At 44.3% G+C, this 24,344-nt stretch overlaps 2 protein-coding genes across 4 annotated transcripts in view; one reads left to right on the top strand and one right to left on the bottom strand.

Annotated features, from left to right (window-relative positions):
• Nucleotides 1–2,775: 2,775 nt before the first annotated feature.
• On the top strand, nucleotides 2,776–3,600 carry LOC310855353 (uncharacterized protein; the record flags this gene model as incomplete). The annotated part of the gene is made up of 1 exon (XM_083760319.1): nucleotides 2,776–3,600. The coding sequence occupies one exon, from the start codon at nucleotides 2,776–2,778 to the stop codon at nucleotides 3,598–3,600; it is 825 nt and encodes a 274-aa protein (XP_083616445.1).
• A 4,474-nt stretch (nucleotides 3,601–8,074) lies between these two features.
• Nucleotides 8,075–24,344, bottom strand: part of taf1 (TAF1 RNA polymerase II, TATA box binding protein (TBP)-associated factor) — a 40,993-nt gene continuing 24,723 nt past the window's right edge. For 2 of the 3 annotated variants that reach the window (XM_083780849.1, XM_083780850.1), the window contains exons 29-40: nucleotides 24,130–24,228; nucleotides 23,455–23,632; nucleotides 23,211–23,278; nucleotides 22,939–23,061; nucleotides 22,315–22,407; nucleotides 20,677–20,761; nucleotides 19,927–19,994; nucleotides 18,637–18,753; nucleotides 14,806–14,904; nucleotides 13,489–13,714; nucleotides 10,170–10,356; nucleotides 8,075–8,932 (exon numbers count right to left, since the gene is read on the bottom strand). In XM_083780849.1, coding sequence (XP_083636975.1) covers nucleotides 8,719–8,932; nucleotides 10,170–10,356; nucleotides 13,489–13,714; nucleotides 14,806–14,904; nucleotides 18,637–18,753; nucleotides 19,927–19,994; nucleotides 20,677–20,761; nucleotides 22,315–22,407; nucleotides 22,939–23,061; nucleotides 23,211–23,278; nucleotides 23,455–23,632; nucleotides 24,130–24,228 — 1,557 coding nt within the window. In that variant the 3' untranslated portion in view covers nucleotides 8,075–8,718. The remainder of the gene's footprint in view (nucleotides 8,933–10,169; nucleotides 10,357–13,488; nucleotides 13,715–14,805; nucleotides 14,905–18,636; nucleotides 18,754–19,926; nucleotides 19,995–20,676; nucleotides 20,762–22,314; nucleotides 22,408–22,938; nucleotides 23,062–23,210; nucleotides 23,279–23,454; nucleotides 23,633–24,129; nucleotides 24,229–24,344) is intronic. The other variant, XM_083780851.1, reaches the window with a different exon arrangement.

Here is a 24,344-nt window from a genome sequence, read left to right as displayed (position 1 = left end):
TGGTGGAAGATGCCCATCGACATTTTGCCACAAAGCTGCTTAAAAGTGGGCTCTTAACATTCTCAATGAATGATTGATGTGTTGGTGGTAGAGCAGCTACCTGTAGGATATTTTCTCCCAGAATAGTAGTCTAGTTTCCTCCATAGTTTCCTTAATGGAACAGGACCTGAAGGTCCAAATGGCACTTGGAATGCCTATAGCACAAGATGAGTGTGGAAATCAGACATAGGAGAAGACTTTGCAGTATCTCTGTCCTCCTCTTCCCTCTTCCATATATCTTTCATGTCTGACTCAATCTTGGAGCAGATGTGACAACTCAGGGCCAAGGTCTTCAGGGTCTCTTGCTTCAATGTTGCACTGTGGCCGTATACCCCATGAAGGTTATATGAACTGGTTGGTCCACCGACCATTCCATCCTCCAGCAATGGGTGGTGTCACATAAAAAATAACCTTGAACATCATGTGGAGGTATAGCTTTTCAGGTAGTAGAGGCCATAACATCAGAAGATGGAGAAGTCAGTCATCTAATGTTAAGACTAGATGTATGACAACAGCTATTGCAATCTGACTCAAGGCTCTCATCAGGTCCTCTGCCTCTGGTCCATCTGCGATCCCACTCTGTAGCACTAGCTCAGCCATCAACTGCAGGGCACGCACACACATTCTGAAGGAACTTCTTCATTAAACATCTTGGCAAAAACATCTGACAAACACCAGAAAGCCCACTTTCAGCTAATAGTGAACCTACTGTTTGATTGATTGATTGATTGATTGATTGATTGATTTATTAACAGTTTGCAGAATTACAGTACATTTCAAGTACAACTCAATACAAAAACTGTTAAAAGTGAGTGCACGACACCATAAAGCATTACACTTGTTTACAATAGGGCCCACCATTTTCAATTCATCAAAACATTTAGAGACTTACAAATATACACAACACACAACTACATATAGTAAAAAAGAAATCATCATAGGAGGTAAAAAGGGAAAAGAAACATACAGTGAGGGGAAACAGGGGTGGGTGGGGGATTCAGATTTTACGGGGGTCTAATTGCAGCCGTCCGTAGGTGCCCTTTGAGAGCAGTTTTGAAGGAGTCAAGGGATTTGCATGTCTTAATGACTGTTGGTAGGGCGTTCCACATTTTGGTGGCATAGGAGCTAAATTAATTTAATCCCTTGTTTGTGCCGAATCTGGGTTGCACATGGCTTGTTGAACTCCCTCTGGTGTTGTGGGTGTGGACTTCGTTGACATTAAGGAAGTATTTAGACAGGTACATGGGTATCTTGGTGGTGTAGCGAATCTTGTGAACCAGACCCATTGCAAGGTGCTGTACTCTGTCGTCAGCTAATCTGACATATTATGTGGATGACGTAACCAACTGTAACCCATTGAACCCATTGTAGTGGTGTAGTTTTCTTATTTTTTTACACCAAATAATAATGAATAATTGAACACAGATCAAACATACGAATCAATGAAAACAAAATCAGAAGAAAGAAACAAAAAACATAACAAAAAAAACAGAAAAACAGCTTGACATAACTACAAAAGTACAGCATTTTTCAAGTTGAGTGTAAGACTAGGCAGGAAAAGAGCAGGAGACATGACTCACAATACACTTATATAAAAGCATTTTTACAGACCCAACAACCACTACATGACACACACACCGAAACACCCAAATATAATATCACAGGACAGAAGTCCATCTAAGTATGAAACTTTCCATTTTTAATTGTAACCTTGCAGTCATTTCTTCCATTATATAAACCTGCTTCAGTCTCTGCTTCCATTGGGTTATAGTAGGTGGCTTTATTTCCTTCCGTCCCAATAGTCAGACCATAGAGCCCCATACTAACCCCCCATACTAACCCTATGCCCTAACCCTAACCAAACGCCTGCGGTCCCTGAGGCTACTCCATCATTTTTATATTCACTCATGTTTTTATATTTATTGTCTTATATTGTGTTGTTTTCTCTGACCTGTGAAGCACTATGCTATAGAAAAAAAAACTAGAAATGCACTCTGTCGAGCTGCCAACTTAAGCTTCGCACACAAGTTGGCCATGAATGGCCTACTTGTGCGCAAGCAGAGCGCACAACGTATCTCTCACCACTACAGGTTCAATGGGTTAAAATTGGTTACGTCATCCACATATGTCGGTGTTGTCCCCCGGAACCACATTTATTTTTACATAAACATACATAGTTACGTCATCAGCCAATCCCTGATTGGCCGAGCGACGCCACCAACATACGGACCCAATCCAATCGGTCGAGGGGCCACCGACATATGCAGCAAGCTGCCAGCCTGTGCTCTGATTGGCCGAGCAAGGCCACCCAAAAAATTGTCTGAGCGACGCCACCAAAGACAATACACGGTCCCTGATTGGCCGAGTATGTCACTGAAAATTCACAATCCCCGATTGGCCGAAGTAGTCACTGACATACTGTGCGCTCTGCTCACGCAAGTAATAAATACCTTTGATTTGATGTACCAGCTGTACCAATTATGGAGCTACGTGTTATGACGTTACTCTAACATCACAACGCGGTATGAATTCATTGTATATAAACACCGCAGGCGCATAACAGAACTTAAGATAATAAAGACCAAATAAGAAGTAAGGTAGTTGAAAAGATCATTATTGTGAAATACTTTCAACAAGAGCTACTGTCAAAAGGTGGTAAGTAATCCAACTATTACTAACTAATCACTTACTAACCAACCCAAAGTTATTTTCCGAATGGAAAACCAATCTTACAGTATGTTCCCTCAGAGCGTCATAGCTCCCCTTGACCCTTTTGGCGATTCAACCAAGGATGGCTGCCTCCCAACTGAGACACAGGACAACATTCACAGAATCCAGCAGCAGAATGGCACAAACACCCCTCAGCTGTTACACCCGCAGGTAACAGGGGGCGCCACCACTACCGCACTGCCTGGGAACTCCCCCCTCTGCACCAACCCCATGACCCTCATCACACCAGCCATACCAGCACCAGAAGGATCTGGGATACTGCCAACGTTACAAAACATAGTATCCACAGTGAATCTGGGCTGCAAGCTGGATCTGAAGACCATCGTGCAGAAAGCCAGGAACGCCGAGTACAACCCCAAGCGTTTCGCTGCCATCATCATGAGAATACGAGAGCCCAGGACCACTGCCCTCACGTTCAGCTCTGGAAAGATGGTGTGCACTGGAGCCAAGAGTGAAACGCAGTCCAGGTTAGCTGCGAGGAAGTTTGCCCGTGTCGTGCAAAAGCTGGGTTTCCCTGCCAAGTTCTTGGAATTTAAGATTCAGAACATGGTGGGCAGCTGTGACGTGAAGTTCTCCATAAGTCTAGAGAAGCTGTTTCTCACGCACAGACAGTTCAGCACCTATGAGCCAGAGATCTTTCCGGGACTAATCTATAGAATGATAGATCCCAGAATTGTCCTGCTCATCTTTGTGTCTGGAAAGGTTGTGTTGACGGGTGCCAAGGAGAGAACGGAGATCTACAATGCCTTCGAGAACATCTACCCCATCCTTAAAGGTTTCCGGAAGACGGTAGATACCGGCTCTACCGGCTCTCCGCTACCCTCTCCATGAATGTCTCTCCTGCTCTTTCATTTTCCTTTTTAACCCACACAGTGACCTCTATACATTGGACTGTCAGAAGCTGCTGTACAGGTATGTGGTTTTATTTCATTTGTCGATACCATGATGATAATGCAGTTGTCATAGCAGCATTGCAGTGTGAAATTCGGTGACAGATACAGATATGGGTAGAGAGAGACACATCTAAGATTCAAGGGTAACTGACTCATTGTGGCACAGCAATGAGTCTGGTCCAGGCAAATAGAAAGGAGAAAGACGGGAAAGTAGCAAGAGAAACAACAAATGAACTGTGAGGATCTAAATAATTACCCAGAGGAAGTCTGGCATAGGACTGGACCAATGCCAGTTTTGTTGATGCTACTCATAGTTGGGAGTTGCCAAGTATTGAACTCAACCTTGTGACTCATAGGGCAGTGCTTCGAGTTGATGTACCGAATATCCAATAAATGTGACCAATTTAGGGAGTGACAATGTGTCGTCACTCTATGTAAATGATGTCACTTATGTCTACCCTTTTTGCTGGGGTCTTTATATTCCTCTGTACAAGCACTCACAGAACACACAAGACAGAACCAACGCTTCCTGAGCCATGTGACCCCATAGGTCAGGAGCCTATCACCTGTTTCTTGTCTGTAGTGGTCCTAGTAATATTTACAGCAAGGTGGCACGCATGCACGTGTGCGCACACACGCGCACACACACACACACACACACACACACACACACACACACACACACACACACACACATATGAACAACACTGCACGAGTGAACATTCGCATTCACGTTTTCCTTTTTTTCCCCCCTCTAACCTTTTTTTTCTCCAACCTTTTCAACCTAACCTCACGTGTCTCAGTCGCAAATGTTTCACCATTTTTCTCTTTTGTGATGAACCCCTTTTTGAGTGGTGCAACCACTCCCTTACTGAGCTACGTGTGTTCGTGGGTGGCTGGGTGTGTCCATCCCTGGCTGGGTCTGTCTGAGTGTCTTGGGTTTGCCGGAACCGGGCAGGTGTGATTTTTTTTTACTTGGGAGTAATCTGTCTGTAATCTGTATATAATCTGTATATATATATATCAGCTAACACACATGATCGCCGCAGGGTTAAGATATACTGTATAGTTACATTAGGTCAATACTCTCTTTAGGTTTGTACTGCTTAACGTCAATAAATGCTAAACTGCTTAATCGTCAATACAGATATTCTCTACTGACACCATTCTTAGCCTATGATCCCTTCGCCCTATGTTCCCATATCCCTTTCTTCCCTCAAACACCAACCGTAACCTGAGGCCTAACCCAAACCTCTTCCAGGCTAACCCTACAACGAGGGAACATACACTGACTCCTGCTCATATACCCCCTGCCTGAGAACAGCCCAATCGCAGAGAGAACATTGACCAGCTGCGCTTACACAGCAGCTGGTAAAAAAATCCATGTTATGAGCTACTTTCTGTCAAGAAACTCCTTGCAGGGGGGCACGGTGGCACAGTTGGTAGTGCTGTCGCCTCACAGCTAGAAGGTCCTGGGTTCAATTCCCGCTCGGGGCGCTGTGGGTGCTGGCGGCGTGTTTCCTCCTCCGCGTCATCAGTGCCCATACCCGAAGGTGGGGTTGGTGAAAGGGCCTTTCTGTGTGGAGTTTGCATGTTCTCCCCGTGTCCCCTAGGGTAGGTACCCTCACAAAAACATGCAGTAATCCTGGTCTCTAAACTGCCTCCCCCTGGCCAGCCGGGGCGCCTGATGGAGGGGAAAGGAACTGGTTGGAATAACGTGTTCCTTCCACGCGCTACGTCCAACCAGGGAAACTCCCCCCTGTCAGGTGTAAAGGAGCAACTTGGACACTCAAGCATGAAGGAAGCATGAGTTAAGTCCGTTGCTCTCCCCAGGTTGGCGGAGGATGTGTAGAGCCCAGGATCACATTAAATGATTGACACAGGGGTGAAAAATGGGTTACAAAATCGTGGGATAAAAAATATATAAAAAAAAAAAAGAAACTCCTTGCAGGTTATTATTTTTCTAAGTGTTGGAGGTTGGAGGCATTCGTTGGTACCACCTGCTTTGAATTTGCACATACTGTAATGCTTACTGAAAGCGAGCGCTTCCAAACTTAGGAAACACTTAGAAAAATAATCACCTGCAAGGAACTTCCTGACAGAAAGTAGCTCATAACAAGTCTACAGCAGATTGTTATGAAACAAACACTTTGCAGAGAGGATAATTCAAGCTTTTTGTACAGCTGCAATCCTGATTTGAGGCTTTATTTTTTTGCGATAACAGTGCATCATGTACCGATGACCTCTGATATTCAGGATGGAGCTGAGGAGCTCTGTAACAGTCATTAATACTTCAGATTAGCAGGGGAAGAGCTATGAACATGAAACAGAAAGCATGTTTCCATCATAGACTGGTCATCCAAAACCCATCCATAATATAAAAAGACAGCAATACCAAGTCCATAAATATCTTAATATTGAGTCGAGCCACATAAACACGGTCTGGGGTGCACACAGACATTAAAATTACCAGTGTGAGATTACCCTTTAACTGAGTTTAGAACTGGGCTTTACAAAAAAATAACTCAAACTAAAATCATAGAGAAAATGCCCATCTTTGTCAATGGCCAATGTTTCTTCAAAAATAGCAGATCTACAAGCTACAAATCCCCTGACTCGCCCATATTACAAAAAAAAATACTAAATACTAAATTAAATAATTTAGTATGTAATTTAGTATTAAAAACGAATGTAAAATAAAGAAAATCAGACCAATCTGAAGCGAGTGGTGCAACAGCACCCCCTATTGGTACTCTAAACATAGTCACATTTGGTACTCTAGTCCCATAGGGACAAAGCTGTCCCTTGGAGTGTTTGCACCACTCAAAAACAACCACCTTGCTGCATAGAGCCCCTCCACTGCAGGGATCCTCACCATGGCAAGGGATTCTCTGCAGCATCAACATACATTACCTTCATCACAGATGTGTTCACCATCAGAGTGGTTGACATACATTCATTTGGGCTTTGGGGCAGGAACGTGCAACCTAAACGTCAGCAGTGAAATATGATTTATGCAAGCTGCTCTGACCTGTGAATCACATAAGTGAGTGGTTAAGGTTTCAGTCCTGGGAACGAAAATACATCGCTTGGATGCACCTGCAGCGTATCCTCAGTGATGTATCCCAAGGTCATCGGGTTTCAGGTCTCACGAACGTCAGAATGGGTCACCCCTCACTCGGGTGACCAAGTCCTGACTTACGTCCCAGTAGCTACCCTCAATCAGACCCACTAGGGAAAGACCAGGGCCACACAATCCGTTGGATCCACTCCGGAACTACTCTGCCAGGACTGGGAGGTACAATTCTGGCATGTGGAGGGACTAGGGCTAGGCTCTGTGGGTTGACTCTTGTCCGGGCCCCTCCTATGTCTCACCCATAGTCTCACCAGGAAAATGTAGTCAAACTAAGCTACTTTGTGAAATAGGCTGTTTTCAATAGGCAGCACCCATCAGTTGGCAAAGGAAAGAAAGATGTATGCAATTTGATATCATGCTGCAAAATTCGTGCATGCCATAACAGGAATGATTTTTATGTACTGTAGTCTATACTGTGAAACATCATTGAGTTACATTGACTACATTTATGTGGCAACATTTTCCAGTTTGTGTGCTGATGAGAGGCGGACGTTTCAACTGTAGACGATACTCTCAAAGAACTCTTAATATGACAGATTTATTACCCTCGACACTTTCTTCAGTCGGAGGAGCCCTCAACAGAAAATGAGATACACAAGTAATTTTTTAGGAAACTAAGTTTCCTTATTATAAAGGATAAGATGTGAATATATGTTGTCTTGTGTGTAACCCGAATGATCAGATGTAAAACTAAAGAATGTATGCTTTTGTGGGCAGGTTAGTCCCTCATTCAGGGACGGATTAACCCGAAAGAGGGCACCTGGGCCGGTAATGTTTTGGGGGACCCCATAGCGTGCATGAGTGCAGAATTTTCAGGGTTTTTAAATTTTTTATCAACTTTTTTTTTTACCTACCGTAAATGTAACACAATCTACGGCCAATGAAGGGCCTCAAACCCAGTACCACACGGTCCAGTTTCTCCGAAGGGCCCACGACCCCACTGGATAATCTCTCCCTGCTCTCATTGCTGTAGTAGAGTACAAACTTCACAGATTATTTTTGGCATCGGCCACAGTGGTCTAGCCTTGGACGTCAGAACAGAGAATCCTTTCCAACACGAAGCATAACATCAGCACCATTTAGTCAAACTAAAAAGTATCCAAAGTGATCATACTGGTCATGTCATATTGGCTTTAGTATTCAACTAATTTATATACATTACAGACACAACAGAGGGCTTGAGATCTTTACACTTCATCAAGTTACACAAGTTACTTTTACCTTGCAGAAATCAAAATCTCAAATATAAATCCCCCTTGTGTAGTGACCACAAAAATAGCTCTCGTCACAATGTCTACAAAAGCAGAACACTTTATTTAAGCTTTTTATTTAAAGCAAAGGGATAAAAAAAAAGCTACACGGTTCACATAGTGTAATATAATACAAATACGTCTAAGAAGAGCACACACTCTTACAGACTCATTTGAATCACTGCAGCTTTAGTGATTTTCCAAATATGTACATTTTTTGACAAGTTTTGTGTGAAACAGAAATGAAAGTGATGTTTTGTATGAAATAGAAAATAAAGTGATAACTCTACACTTTTCAGCAATGTTGAGGTTAAATTCAATTTAAACAATGTTGCCTTAGTTGTAACTAAAAAGAACAACAGGGCAGAAACACCTCAATTTAAATTATATTCCATAGTAAACTCAGCATGGAAACGCAAAATGCTGAAAAGAAATGTGACCAAACAAACAGAGCTATGATGGCCCCATGCACAACCTTTTGAAGGCAATTACAGGCAAACATAGCTATACAACTGTTATTTATTGATAGTTATATCAAACCCCTGTTCAACGGTCATTGTCACATTGAGTGCAATCATTTAACGGGTCTCACTGTCTACAGTTCAATGTCAGGCTGTACAATGTCTTTGGGCTGGAGATTATTTTGACAAACTGTTCTTCAGACACTTGGCTAATTGGAGTCCATGTCACTGTCGCCACCGATGGACCTGAATTCTTCACTCTCCTCGTCTTCGCTGAGCTGGACCTGCGATAGGACGGCCGGACCCCTCCTCGTGGCCTCCTCTTCCTCCTCTTCCTCCTCCTCCTCACTGATGCCATATCCCTCTCCGTTATCAGTCGGCTGCATCTGACTCTGACTCTCTGTCTCTTCGTAGCTCCCGTAACTGGGAGTGGAGAAGAAAAAGTGGAAGAGGATTAAAATAATGAAGGTTACGATGTAGCTTCTGTGACAGCAATGTGCCGTCACTTTCTTCAATGTGTTTAATGTGATTCCATAATCTGAGTGTTTACTGACGGAACCGAGTCGAATGCTTTGCTGTACTAAAAGCAAGGTCAATTACCAGACTTGACCTTTGTGCTAATTTACGTTAGATCTGAATCTGAAGTCATTATATTACAATTTATGCATTTTTTTCAGATCCAGAGAGTCTTTCAATGTGAACTGGGGGTCCTTGAAAAGAAAATGGTTGAAAATCACTGCTATGGGGGTCCTTGGGATATATTTTCAAATGGGGGTCCGCGGGTCTAATTAGTGTCATTTTGGGGATGAAGTAGTGAAATAGTTTGGGAACCACTGCTAACCAAAAGTCACATATTATATTCACACAATTCACTTGGTGATTTTTCATCCATATTATTAATTCATCTCTCCTAACTCCAGGCTAACGACTTCTTTAACGCCTTTTTAATGAAATCCCGCACCGCCAACGATGCCATCAACGTGTTATTTAGCTCTTTATTTAATGATAAACCTATAAAGTTGGCTTACCGCTAATCAAAGCTCTCATCGAGCGGCAGCTCCAGGTTCGATTGCTTTACCTACAGCCTCAATGCATTGAAAAAAGAGCAAGGTGGTGGATGAGGCCTTTCTAGTCCTTTTTTAGAGTATTCCATTTCAAATCGCGTTGGATAAATAAAGTGACTGTGTTTAACCACTCCCCGTGACAGAGCATCTAAAATATGAATGCTTCTAAAGACTCTTAGCCAGTGATTAAACCGATCAGCGTGACCACCTTCGCCATTGCTGTTTTGGGGAGACGAGGAGGGGCTCTTCTTCTACGACCAAATGGAATGGTGGTGAACGGTGGCGGTCACTGAACTATCGCCCCTTGCGGCTGGCGGGGGTTGAGTTTATGACAGCCGGGTTGTCGTAGTACCTGACGTTGCTGTCTTCCATGTGCTGCTCATGATGGGGCCTGTCGTCTCCATCATTGACATCATGTTGTAGTACTAACCTGACGTCTCCATCGTATGACATCATGTTGTAGTACTAACCTGACGTCTCCATCGTATGACATCATGTTGTAGTACTAACCTGACGTCGTCTCCATCGTATGACATCATGTTGTAGTACTAACCTGACGTCGTCTCCATCGTATGACATCATGTTGTAGTACTAACCTGACGTTGCTGTCCTCCATGTGCTGCTCGTGGTGGGGCCTGTCGTCTCCATCGTATGACATCATGCTCTCCTCCTGCTCCGCCTCCAGGCCCATGCAGCTCAGCTCCTGGTGAGCTCTGTGTGGAGGGGGAGGACGCACGTCCACGTCTCGGTCCGAGTCACTGCCGCTCTCCGACAGGTGAATGGCTGCGGGGGCGGGATTCAGGACGATGTTAGGAAATGAACTCACAGCATGTGTGCAACTTGGTTGTCACCAATGTGCTTTGTTTTAACCCATTCTGACCTGAGGACGATTATACAAATGCGATAAATCCCCCCGAATTACTTACACACGATCACAGGGGTGACGTGACATTGTAATTGGCTAGCAAAATTTGTGGGAGGGGCCTACATTTCCGAAGGTGTCGAGGCAAGCACACTTTGCATTTTTTCCAGTCTCTAGTTTGCATTGTAATCCCCATAGAGGTATCTTAGATCAGAACCTGGGGCCGTGAGTCGTGACCCGCCTGGATGTCGCCAAAATATTTTGGGGGGGTCCCCAGATTATTAAAAATAAATGAGATATGGCCCAAGCATTTCCGTGGGTCTCCAGCCAAAAACGTTGAGAACCCCAGTCTTAAATAACCTTATATAAGAACTATGTTCCAAAAATGAACAAATCATCTGGGCTTTTCTGCATCGTTTATGATGTTGATTAATATTTGATACAGACCGTTTGGGGAGAATTTTTTATTCATTCTGACGTAAAAATCTTACAACTACACTTCCGGGTCTGAAATCAATGTCGCTTGTAAAACATTCCGTCACGACAACAAGTGATGGGCTTGTTGTGTGTGACGGTCGCAGCCCAGAAATGTAGTCTTTGGATTGTTTGACCTGTTTAGTGTGTTACTCTTTGGGTATATTTGTACATTTCCACCTTCAGTCGATGATCCATACTGTGATTTGTTTATTACACAGTCCTTGTATGAGGCAATCTAAGATTACAATATACAAAAAATGTGTGAAGTGAGGGGGTACTTTTATCATGATCATCATCATCATCATACATCATCTCATTCTGGCCAATCACAATTTGCGTGATGCCAGTGGTGGATTTACAGAGGATTTAGACCAGTAGACAGGCAGTAGACAGTACCGAACACTGTACTTCAAAGTAGCTTATATAGGTACTCTATCCCATTTAGGCCTGACGTCAAAATGTACAAAAATGTCTTCTAAATTCTGACACTTTTCTGAAATACCTCATGTTTCTATATCAGTGGTGCTCAATATTTCATGTCAAGGACCCTAGAAATGATATGTAATTGGCCACCAACCCCCCCCCCCCCCCCCCATCTGGAAATATGTATAGTTCCAGGGACTCCCCCAGAAGCAAAGATTTGAGTTAAAAACGTTTGCTCTGAAAGAATATATATTCAAAGGTTTGTGCCACATTTTCACGATTTTTCAAAAATAGCAGACCTACAAGCTCGTAGCGCGCCACCGAGTGGCGCGCTACGAGCTTGTAGGTCTGCTATTTTTCAATAGCTAAATTATAACAATGTGTCACGTCCTGTCCTAGGACGTACCACGCCTGGACCGCCGTCCTGATGTTTGCCCTTCTACCCCCCTGTGTGTTTCCCCGCCCCCCTGTTAGACTGACACCTTGGGACAATTTGCCATCAGGGCGTGTTGGTATTTATGCGTTGCTCCTGTGTGTTTCTGTGTGCGTTCTTAATTGTTTTCTAACACGTCGCGAGTGTGTTCATGTGGTTCTAGCCCTGTGAGGCATCCTGTGTTACTCCGGTTTGTTTGAGAAGCAAATAAAGCCTGTTCCAGCACTTGGTCGTCCGTCCAGCTTACTCCCGCTAAGTTAAGTCCCCACCGTGACACAATGTTTAAAACACCAAAAGGGGTTCCCGCCCAAAATGGGCAGTCGGGCAATAATTCCCAATGCATTTTTCCCATAGACATTTCAAAAAGTATTCCTTTAAAGACCTTATAAGCGTCGTACGAAGCCAACTCGAGTCGTGACAAATCATGACAATAAACACAATATTTTGGACCAAACACATAATTACAAAGAAGAAAAAAAAAAGGGTTGTAACCTGCCGTTTTCTTCTTTATAATTATTTGTTCGGCCCGAAAAATCGTGTTGTTGTCATGATTTGTCACGACAAGAGTTGGCTTTGCACGACGCTTAGAAGGTCTTTAAATAAATACTTTTTGAAATGTCTATGAGGAAAATTAACGTACGTACATATAATATATCAGGGTTTTTTTGGAAGCGGTGATGCCAGTGGTGAGCGCACCTCATGCTGCTTGGTACAAACTTGCAAAGCTGGGCATAGGAGGGGATAGGAAAGCGCCCTTCAAAAATATATATATTATTGTATACAGTATTTAATTATTATTATGAGCATGCATAAAATGAATGGCAGATCGAGTGGCAAAGTGAGTGACAAAGGGAATTTAATGTTGTTTAAAGTAATTTCATGCAATCAAATAGTTTGGATTTATGGGCTGATATGGGTATGATGATGATGTCACGCACATACCCTCTATACTCCATTTGATAAATACCCTTTGTTTAGCGGTTTATTTTCATTTTTTCCCCACAGAATCAAAGGTTTTATGGTCAGGATCCTGGATGGCTTGATTCTATGTTTAAAATAATTGATATAAATATTTTTTGTAAATCTCTATTGAAAAAAAACGGAATGGCCGATTCTTCAGTGGGTCCAAAGACCACGCCCACTGCTATGCCCTATTACCCCTTTATGGCCCTTGACGTAATTGACGTAATGAATCAATAAATCCCTTATGGATGTAATTGTTTAATTCCCTGTAACCGGGGGCTTAATGTAGCAACTTTTAGCTTGTTTGGCTAACGGCCGATGTAATCTACCTAAAACCGGCCGAAATCCGCGCGTGCACGCTCTCGCACGCACGCGCGGTCTTTATGTGTATCGCTGCGTAAAATGCAATATTTTGGGCTTGATTAGAGCTTAATTTGACTTAGTTATTAAAATCAACGATGATAGCTTAGCATCCCGGACATCTGACTGTGCATCTGAGTGCAAAAAAGCTGCGGATGTTTACGTCTGTTGAACCGGAAGTGATATCGCATCGGCATAATGGTGAAGTTACCGTCACCATCAGGACTGGGTGTAATACTATAGGATTGCCGTGTTAAAATGTGTATGTCACAGACTTTTCTATTGGCATTAAAATGACGAATTAAACACAACATGAACAGTGCAGGCAGAAGGCACAATCCACTGTTAATTAGGCTGGCCATATAAAGGAATAAGGACGGTAGCATGCTGGACTTACAGGAGAAAGGGTTGTCGCCCTCCTCTTCGCTGCCGTCGTCCTCCCCGTCTGACATGAGCAGGTCTTCATACAGGACACTGGCCTGGGGCGGCCGGTTGGAGCCTTCGTCCTCTCCCTCTCCCTCCTCCTCCTCCTCTTCCTCCTGGCCAAGCAGCCGCCTGCGGGGGGGCAGCAACATCTCCTCGTCGTCCTCGTCGTCCTCCAGGTCTCCGTCTCCGTCCTCCGCCTGGGCGAATCAGAATGGAACAGAGACGTGAGCTTAACGACCCGAGAGGCCTTTTTTATTAAAGATTAATCGGTGGAAAAAAGGTCAATCAATGGTTGGATTCTTTTGAGATGCACCGATATCGGTCTTTTTTGCTCAAGGAAAAGCAGAAATGTGAAATTCTGTCCCCATGAAATTGAGGGGAGAATAAATGCTACATCCTATCCTATATTAAAGAATAGAGAAGGAGAATAAATGCTACATCCTATCCTATATTAAAGAATAGAGAAGGAGAATAAATGCTACATCCTATCCTATATTAAAGAATAGAGAAGGAGAATAAATGCTACATCCTATCCTATATTAATAAATCCTACATCCTATCCTATATTAAAATTGGTTTAAAAGGGAGGACGCCAGGACAGGCCAGAGCCATCTAATAGAAGAGTTGCGATATTGAGGGGGCAGAAAACAGCCCCGGTCACGTGGTTCATGTACTCGCGCGAGCCCCATAGACTCCAATGCATTCCGTAAACTTCCGGTTGTCCCCCATGCTCAATAGAAAGATGTCTATGTAGAAGAGCCCCGCCATTGGACTGAAGCCCCATGAAGTGAACGGAGTTTGCGTAACTCTGTCTTACTCTATGGCTCTGGGACAGGCTAGCCGGGCGGACCTCTGACGTCACACCGATGTCACAACGTCATCATGCTCATGTCACCGTCACTCAGCCACAACCAATACAGCTGTCAGATCCATCCCATATGGGAACCAAAGGGGGCATGCCCATATATGGGCATAAAAGGGACAAGGACTGACAGATACAGAGATCTCCATATTTGGACATATCAGTCGAATCGGCAGTGCGACGTTGGTGTGAAGGCCGCGTAGCGGCCCGACCTCTAGATGTGAGGGCCGCGTAGAGGCCCGAACCTCTCGTCTAGTCAAACAAAAACTTTGACTACTGCGCTTTTAGCCTTTGTCCATTCCCCACGAATCTAGACTAGATCATCCGTGACTCGACGCGTGCTCCTTTGAAGATATATATTGTTGCGTGCGGTATATCCGACTACAGCCAACAAAACAAATGTCTCTGATAATCTGTCCATCTTACAGGAGCTGGAGTCTTGGGCTTTCCGTCATCGTCCTCCTCAAAGCCTTCGATATCTACGTCAGACTCTTCTTCACCAAGAAGCCTCCTGCCATGGCGACCCTGTAGGTCACACACAGATATGGTGTGTGTGAAAAGACTCCTGCCTCTTTCCTGTATACACGTCAGTTAAAGGAGCATTCAGTGATTTGGGTGATTTGGAAAACCCCCCGGTCGGTCCGCCCCGATAACAAGATGTGCACATGCACGCACTACAGTGGGGGGGGGGGGGGGACGGACGGACGACGACGACACACGTAACAGGCCAACAGCACGCACACCAAGGCCCGCCCCCGCTCGATCATGATTGACGGAATGCCCCTCTCTATCCTGATTGGAGGAACTCCTTATATGGTCAGCACACTCTATAGTAGGGAGGATTTAAAAAAGAAGTGATATTTGAATGAAGTGAAATCACTGAATATACCTTTAAAGACTTAACTTACTACATCTGTGCCATGTTTATAGTGCTACTCTTGTTTTGTTATCCGTGATGCCCTGATTTGGACAACGCGCATTCTCATATTAGTGTGTTAAAAAACAAAAGCAATGCACCAAATGAACCCCCCCCCCCCCCAATACTATCTTAATTCACAGGTTCAAGCAATGTTCTGATGGAATGGCATATAACGCAGGGAAAGTGAGTAATGGGAGGGCTGAGCAAGGAGGGGTTGTTTTAAGGAGAGGTGACATCCAGGAAAGGAAAAGCCTTATTTCTCTCTCCATACCTGCCCCCCTCCTCTCTTCTCTGGAGCAACCACTAGGGGTCCTTCAGAGAACAAGCCTCCGGTGTCTGTGGGCAGACTCCCTGGAGCCCCACTGTCAAACAGATCAGCAGGCTGTCCAGCACCAAGCACACAGCAACACACGCAACACGCGCACACGCGCACACACACACACACACACACACACACACACACACACACACACACACACAACAACAGGAAGGCGGGGGGGAAAAACACAGGTTGGGAAAGAGAAGAGAGACTACAGTGAAGAAACTACAGTTAACAGAGGAAGGTAAAGAAAGGACAAAGGTTTAGAAACGGGGATACTATACAGTCAGACTAGCTAGAAGGGGTTCTAAAAGGGCAGCGGGAAAAGCAACACTAAAGGGCTGATATTAGCATTACGATATTGATTACAGCTGTAACCTAATTCCTCCTTTCATTGTCGATGGCAAATATGAGACGTGTGGTGGGCTGGGGGACAAGATGACGTAGATTTTCCCTTTATTGTCAATGGCATTTAATGTTTGTGTTGCGGACATTTAGTGGGGACAAAAGCTGTATTTAGGAGCGCCCCTCAAAAAGAGAGACTAAGCACAGAGCCCCCCCTCCCGGTGGGGGCTCCTCACTGGCAGGTGAGTCAGTAGGATACAACAGCAAAATGTGTGTGGGGAGGAGTCAACACTAACCCTAAATTGGGGAGAAGGAATTGGTAAAAAAAAAAAAAAGAAGAAAAGAAAAAGAAAGGCACGGACGGATTGAATTAGAATTCACTAAAATGGAGGGGGGGACCACTTTGGATGACGTCCCAACCGGAAATGACATTGAATGATGCCCAACAGGCACTCCCAGCCTGTGGAGCGGTGCACTCGGTTATGATATCATTAATGTTCCGTCCTGTGATTGATCTCCGTCCTGGGATTATTTGATAGGACGGAGACCTCCATTTAGACCAGCCGCTCGGAGTGTTAGCACTGGTGGCATGCATACTATGCACAGACATTACCAGCACAAGTGGCGAGGGCTAGGCTGGGTGTCAACTCATTTTGGGTTTTGGACTTTTCGCTTAAAATCACAAATACGAGAAAATATTATTCCCCTAGCTCAGCTGTGTCCAAAGTGCTCTCTCTCTCTCTCATCACCCAAATGGTGATACACAGCATGGAGAGATCAGCACATAAGAATAGTGAAGAAGATGTGTAAGAAGTGTGTAACTGTTAAGAAGTGTAGTGTAAATAAAAACAATGCAGACACATTTACAACAGCTGTCCATTAGCCTACTAGCATCACTGCGAGGTTGCGTCATGACTCATGTGCAGGTAAAACCACTGCTATAATCACAAAAAGATGGCCATGGAATACACAGTCCCGTCTAGGGGTGGAAAATAAAATCGATTAATGGATACATATTGACTGCCATGGACGTAGATGTCCGTCATCTCAAATCCCAACACTTGACTGCAATGGACGCAGATCTCCGCCAACTGGTGATTTCAGTGATTACGCTAGAGCAGTGGTTCTCAACCTTTTTTCAAAAAGTACCACCTCAGAAAATATTTGGCTCTCCGGGTACCACCATTATGACGTTAAAATACGTCAAACAAATACAGCAGCGTACAGTGCGTACACCTAACCTATCCCATCCTATTCACACAGGAGGGAGATTTGAACGGCACTAATTTGTGCTGGGACCTCAACACCGGCCGGGATGTCAACTCATTTCTGACTCCGAGACCGTCCACCACTGCAGTTTTTACGTTCAGCTGCTGCCTGCTGGTCAAAATGTTCTCCTTACACTTTTATAGTTCCATTTTAAGCCACTGCGTTGCCACCGTTTGGTTTGTTGTGATCCATGAACGCATCGTCGGCAGTGCTCGGCACAAAGCCAACAACAAACGCCCCCCCCCCCCCCCCACTCCTTTGTCACGTTCAGGAAGACTTCTGGTACCACCAGAGGAGGTCCTTGGTACCACTAGTGGTGCTAGTACCACAGGTTGAGAATCACTGCGCTAGAGTGCTCTTCGCCAACCTATGAATGATCTATGACTTCCAGAAGGAAGAGCAATTTACATTTTCCGGAATGCTGATTCACCTTTCTAAATAATACTTAATAGGTCAACGAGAACTTCCTTTTATGTCACTACCCACGACTGCAGGTAGAAGAGGCCAGACTGGAAAAATGAGGAAGGTTGACGAACAGCTTTAAGTGCTTAAAGTGGGGCGCCGCTGGCCACTGGCCTAGCTTTAACCCATTCAGACCGCACGACCGTACGTGTGGGAACGTCATAACTAATCCAACCGACGAGTTGCTAAGACGTGTACACTACACACGTGTTGCGCATTTTCATTGATATCAAACGAGTGAAAAAAAAAGTTGGCCTCCAAGGTCACCATACTCCTTGCTCTTCGCACTTGCCTGGTCCCGTTCACTTCCCTGTGTACCGCTGCAGAAAGAATCCCTCGTATCTCCTAATCTAGGAAGCTCTCCGTGGTTTTGACCAGATGGATATACTAAGCTCTTCATTTCTGACCTGCCTCTCGTTCAATAATATGAACGTGAGGGATTATCGAGCGACTTTATGGTGACGACAGTCGAGATAAGCAAGCAAAAATATGTCATGCGGTTTTTTTTCCGGGACGGAAGGGGGGAGGGCTTTACAGAGTAAAAGCGGGCCATGTCTTCCCGGCACCCCCGAGCTTCTATTTTGAAAGAAATCCCGGCGCCGATTGTGTTTAATGAAGCCCGACTGCGAGTCGACGGTTCGAATCCAGAGCCTGGCGACCCTTTGTGGCTTTGTGTCACTGCCCGTCTCTCTCTCTCTCAACTGTGTACTATCAATAAAGGCAGAAAAGCTCCAAGAATATCTTATAAGTGGCTTAAGGTGGGAATACCGGTATTAAAGCTATTAGGGAGGGTTGTGAAATAGACCGCGTAAGTCACGGTGCACGTCACACATTCAGTGTGACAAAGCACTTTTGTAAACTGAATTACAAATCGGTTCCTTTTTCTCATCATGACAGAAAAATGACATTCCCCAAGCTCAGAGCTGGGACTCGGAGTCGGTACCTGGGGCGTGTACGGTCCCGGGGTCATCGGGTCCAGACACTCCAGGTCAGCGGCGTCCAGGGCGGCCTCTTTGGCCGTGGAGATGTCCTTCTCCAGCTGTGTCAGGTGCTCGTCATACTGGGAAGGCAAGAAACGGACATTAAAACCCATCCTGACCTGAGATCAGATTCTAAAAAATGTCTTCTTACATCCTGACGGTTTTCTGAAAAAGCTATGTTTCTATGTCAGTCGTTCTTCGATTTAAAAAAGAATAGCAGACCTACAAGCTCGTAGAGGTACATACGTACATGAGCTTGTAGATCTGCTATTTTTCAATAGCTAAAGCATAACGTAATGCTAACACGAAAAGGGGTTCCCGCCCAAAATGGGTTAAAGTACTATCAATGAATAACGAATGGTGACTCGTGGACCCATTCTGGGCGGGAACCCCTTTTGGTGTTTTAAAAGCATTATGTTATACTTTAGCTATTGAAAAATAGCAGATCTACAAGCTCAATAGCGCGCCACAGTTTTTAATGTTTTTTAACTCAAATCTTTGCTCCGGGGGGGGGGGGGGGGGGGGGGGGGGGGGTCCATGCTGGAACAACATATTTTCAGATGGGGGTCGGCAGCCAATTAAAGATAATTCTGGGGCTCCTTGACATGAAATAGTTTGAGAACAATTGATATAGAAACATACGTTTTTCTGAAAACTATCACGATTTAGAAGACATTTGTAGAATCTGGTCGAAATGGGTTAAAGCTAAATAAAATCTCACGACTGAACCGTTCGGTTATAGGCAAAGTCCTAATCTGCGATTTGTAAAACAGCGTGAAGGAAGCCCCTCCACACACACTAGAGCTGTGTTTTATAAAAAAATGCAAAATATGTCAAATAATTGTTTTGGTAGCCATACAGCCAGCCAGTTGAATACATTGCAGATTGAGGCTTTAACATGTATTCATGAAATTATGGGGTTTTCCTGGGAGATTAAACATGTATTCTATCTATGTAGTCTGACCACTTACAAACACTATTCCATCTTAACCCATTCTGGACGGGAACCCCCTGTTGGTGTTTTAAGCATTATGTTCTACTTTAGCTATTGAGAAATAGCAGATCTGCTATTTATTTGAAAAATCGTGAAAACGCTTTGTAAGCTTGTAGTTTGTAGATAGTGTGGCAGTAGCCATGCAGCCTTCTGTGGCGACTGAGACCTTCAATCTATGGGTGACTGCAGTTTCTTCCTTCAGCCTGACTCTGTGGAAGATCATTTAAAATGCAACACAAGTTTGGCACACCACACTCACCTCTTCCAAGGTGTGTTTGCACACATTGACGATATCCAGGGCTGTCTTAGTGTAAGGACTCTCTGGGCCTGAGAAGGACATCAAAGAAAGAATAAGCGGTTTATTTGCTATATCATTGATAGAAACCACTGAACTGTACAATTAGGCTGTGTGTACACTTTTTTCACCCAGCTGAAAACACAAGGCAGTCTTCTGAAACACTCATTTGGTAGTGCTTGAGGGCAGAGCGATTGTGAAGTGATGATGAGAGCAGCGTTCTACACAAGGTTTAACTTTTTTTTTGAGCGGTGCCTGCCCCCGCTCCATTGCGCAGCTATGTGTGTCCCCCTCCTACCTACCCTATATGTATGCGTGTCCCTGTGTGTGTCCGAGCGCGGAAAGCTGCAACGCGAAAACGCGTCCAGTGGGCAGGGACCTTAACTCTGTCATTTCTCGACCGTTTCGGACACGGGAAGGCTCGCCGGAACAGGGCCTCGCCCCCCTGGGCATGTTCCCGGGGGACTGGATGTTCCATAGTTGCACCTCTCAGTTCACACAGGTGTGATTTTTTAAACTCTCAGCGACCAGATAAAAGCACCAAAAGTGCATGGCTCAGGGAAGAATATGCTCCTTTTGAGAACAATTCCAAACATACATGTACATGTGCTAAGGAAAACTTGTCCTGGTGGACACAGAACCTTAGGGCTTCCGCTTGGCTTTAATAGAGAGCAATAAGGAGGTTGTCTTACAATAGATGAGATTACTACTGACCGTTGTACTTGATACTGTTGGCGTGGATGTAACCGACGTCAGTCAAGAAGACATCACGGTTCTGGTACTTGTGTTTGGAGATGTTCTGTTGTATCACAGCAACCAGAGGGAGAGACAGACAGACAGACACGTACGGTCCACAGATGATTATTCAATATTTATTGCGAACGCAGTGAGCCACTTACTATGACAGCAAGGGCTGAATGTCTGTGTGTGTGTGTGTGTGTCACGCTGTTACACCACCCGCCCGCCACCAGAGGGCGCAGCTGTAGCACACACACACACACACACACAGGGCGCAGCTGTAGCACACACACACACACACACACACACACACACAACCACACACACACGAGCTGCGTTCGCTTCCCGCGTTTGCGCGTCTTACTTGTAACTATACATCTGTACTTCATCACATGCCCAGCCTTTATTTTCCCTGTGTGAGGGGAGAGATAAATAGGACAGATCAACTGTATCAGTCTTAGGGATATTAAACTGTTATTCGGACTGGGTAGGGTAACAAAAAACTCCCATATCTGCTGGGCGAAGTACAACAAGCAAGATTTGTGAGTTGCGGTGATAGGAGAAGGATATCAAATGGAACACAACCGCCCTAAAGACTAATCATTGTGTATATTCCTGCAACTATACCTGCACCGAGTGATCTTGGTACATAGAAATTGATCTATTGAAGATTCTGACCTTCAAATGTACATCATTTTTGTATTGATTGTATTGCTGTATTGTTGTATTGTTCTTTCTGCTTTGGCAATGTAAACGTAGGTTTTCTCATGCCAATAAAGCCCTTTGAATTGAATTTAATTGAATAATGGGATAAATCTGACCAAATACCACAAGCTAAAATGCACTGTACAAAAAAGAAGAATCAGGGAGCACAGTTGCTGCGGACGGTGTAGTAGAACAGACTACACCACCGACTGAAGAGCCACTGGAGCTAATCTGGGCACAAAGGAACCAAGACAGTAGAAAACCCACAGATAGCAACCATCGACTGCATACCAAACAGCTGCATAGCTACCTCCCTCCCCCACTCCTCCTCATTGACAGGAATGTCATGAATGTATATATTATTATTATTATTTATTTTTTTAATTTTTATCCCACGATTTTGTAACCCATTTTTCACCCCTGTGTCTATTATCTAATGTGATCCTGGGCTCTACACACCCTCCACCAACCTAGTCCCCATATATGGGGTACATGGGGAGAGCAACGGACTTGAATTCATGCTTCCTTCATGCCTGAGTGTCCATGTGTGTCCATGAATGTATATATTAAAGTGCAGATGAAAATAATATTTTCCCCATTGTCTTGAAATAAGGGTATGGGGTAAAAAATAAAACTGCATTGTAGAAACAATCCATCCTTTCGAGGGTGGTTGTTTACATTGAGGCGGTGACATCATTGGTTTCCAAAGCAGTTTGGCTGTAGCTTTGTTATCAGTTGTTCTCGCCGGGGTTCTAGTGTCCAGACACATCAGTTGGGAGATATCTCCAAACATCTGGCATCTTGATACTATCTGTTGAATAACCTCGCGCAACAACAAATGCCCAAGTGATGATCTTAGTATATTTACATACCATGTTCTAGGATAGGAACCCTGTGACTCTCTCTCACCTTGCGGAGGTTCTCCAGGTCCATGGGGTTGACGATCACCTTGTAATAATCTGGCACAAACTTCTTGTTGACGGGGTGGTGGAATGGCCATGACTAGAGAAAGATGAGGAATGAGGGTAACTATAACACTGTACATTTTGGGCGGAACCCCTTTTTGTGTTTTAAACATGTTATAATTTAGCTATTGAAAAATAGCAGATCTACAAGCTCCTAGCGCGCCACTCGGTGGCTGAATTTACTGTCAGAATTTAGAAGATTTTTTTCTTTTTTTACGTCAGGCCTAAATGGGTTAACCCATTTTGCCATTAGATCAGATTCTAAAAATGTCTTCTACATCCCGACAGTTTTCTGAAAAAGCTATGTTTCTATGTCAGTGGTTCTTCGATTTTTCAAAAATAGTAGACCTACAAGCTCGTAGCTATGAGCTATGAGCTTGTAGATCTATTTTTCAATAGCTAAAGCATAACATAATGCCAATACCAAAAGGGGTTCCCACCCCAAAATCGGTTAAAGAAATTTTTTCTTTATATATACACAGACTGCAACAAAACAAACACGGGGTGAGGTTAGGCAATTGTGACAACATCTAGAAAGAAAGCAAAGGAGAGGCTGGTGTTAACTCACATCAGGAACCACCATCATTTTCTGTGTCACAATATTGTCCAGGATAAAGGAAAAGGCCACCTGGTCGTCGTCGTCCAGCAGGGGGTTGATGGCTTTCTCCAACCTCACCAGCCTGTCTTCCTTCTGCACACAGACACACAGACACACAGACACACAGACAGACAGACAGACAGACAGACAACATCCAGATGGTCATATACCGTCATAGTGGTTAACAACAACAGGAGAACATGGGATTGGAGGCTGGGAGTCGTACACAGATTCACACTCACCTCTTTTAGTTTAGCGTCACACAGGTCCAACATGGTCTGAGCCACCTGGGTTATTGGATGCTTTGCACCTGCATGTCCCCAACAGAGAGAGAAACAGTTTAACATCTACTAGTGACTTACTGTACTGAGTAATAAACCTCAAATTTGATAATAGGTAGTAAAATCGATATGGACAAAATGTCATGTTACATTATACAATTAGAATATTCCATTCCAATTCCAAAATTCAGACAGCTCGGCTCACCGTTGTATGTGGCACTGTTTTTAACGATGAGCTCCACGTTCTCGCGGAACTCCTCCCGAGACGGGTACAGTCTCTTCCGCACGTTCTCCCTCAGCGTCTGCAAGTCCATGGGTCGAGTGATGATCTTGTAGTAATCCTTCACTACCTTGGCATTGACTGGCGTGTGGAACGGATATGTCTGTGTGGGGCGAGACGGAAAAGATAAGTCATGCAGAGCCTGTGACCAGGGGGAGCTGTAGCACTGTGTGAAATGTGATATTTGGCAACCCTTTTTGGGGCGGGAACGCCTGTTGGTGTTTTAAGCATTATGTTATGCTTTAGCTATTGAACAATATCAGATCTACAAGCTCATAGCGTGGCACCGAGTGCCACGCTATGAACTTGTAGGTCTGCTATTTTTGAAAAATCGTGAAAATGTGCCTCAAGTCTTTAAATATATATACTTTCAGAGTTTAAGTTTATAACTCAAATCTTTGCTTCTGGGGGGGTTCCTGGAACAACATATTTTCAGATGAGGGCATATTACATATCATTTTTGGGGTCCTTGACATGAAATATTGAGAACCACTGATATAGAAACATGAGTTTTTTTCAGAAAAAAATACATTTTAAAAAGATTTTTTTTTTTATTCCGACGTCAGGCCTAAATGGGTTAATAGTTGCGAGGAGTCTCACATTAGGGTGGTCCCGCATGTCGTTGATGATGCTCTCCAGCACAGAAGACAAGGTCACCATGGGGTCAGTGCGTCTGCGGTGGATGGACTTGTGTGGTCTCTGAACAGAGGGCAGGAATTAACAATGAGTCAAACCCACGTTTACAAGAAACACGGACAATGAAATGAAATGGTGGTCCCCAACGAGGACAGCGTGGTAGAAGAAAGCGTCAGAAA

The sequence above is a fragment of the Protomyctophum parallelum genome (genome assembly GCF_964188405.1).
Source record: "Protomyctophum parallelum genome assembly, chromosome: 1".
Taxonomy (NCBI): Eukaryota; Metazoa; Chordata; class Actinopteri; order Myctophiformes; family Myctophidae; genus Protomyctophum; species Protomyctophum parallelum.
Note: the sequence above shows the minus strand (reverse complement) of the source record. Positions and strands in the feature narration are given on the sequence as shown.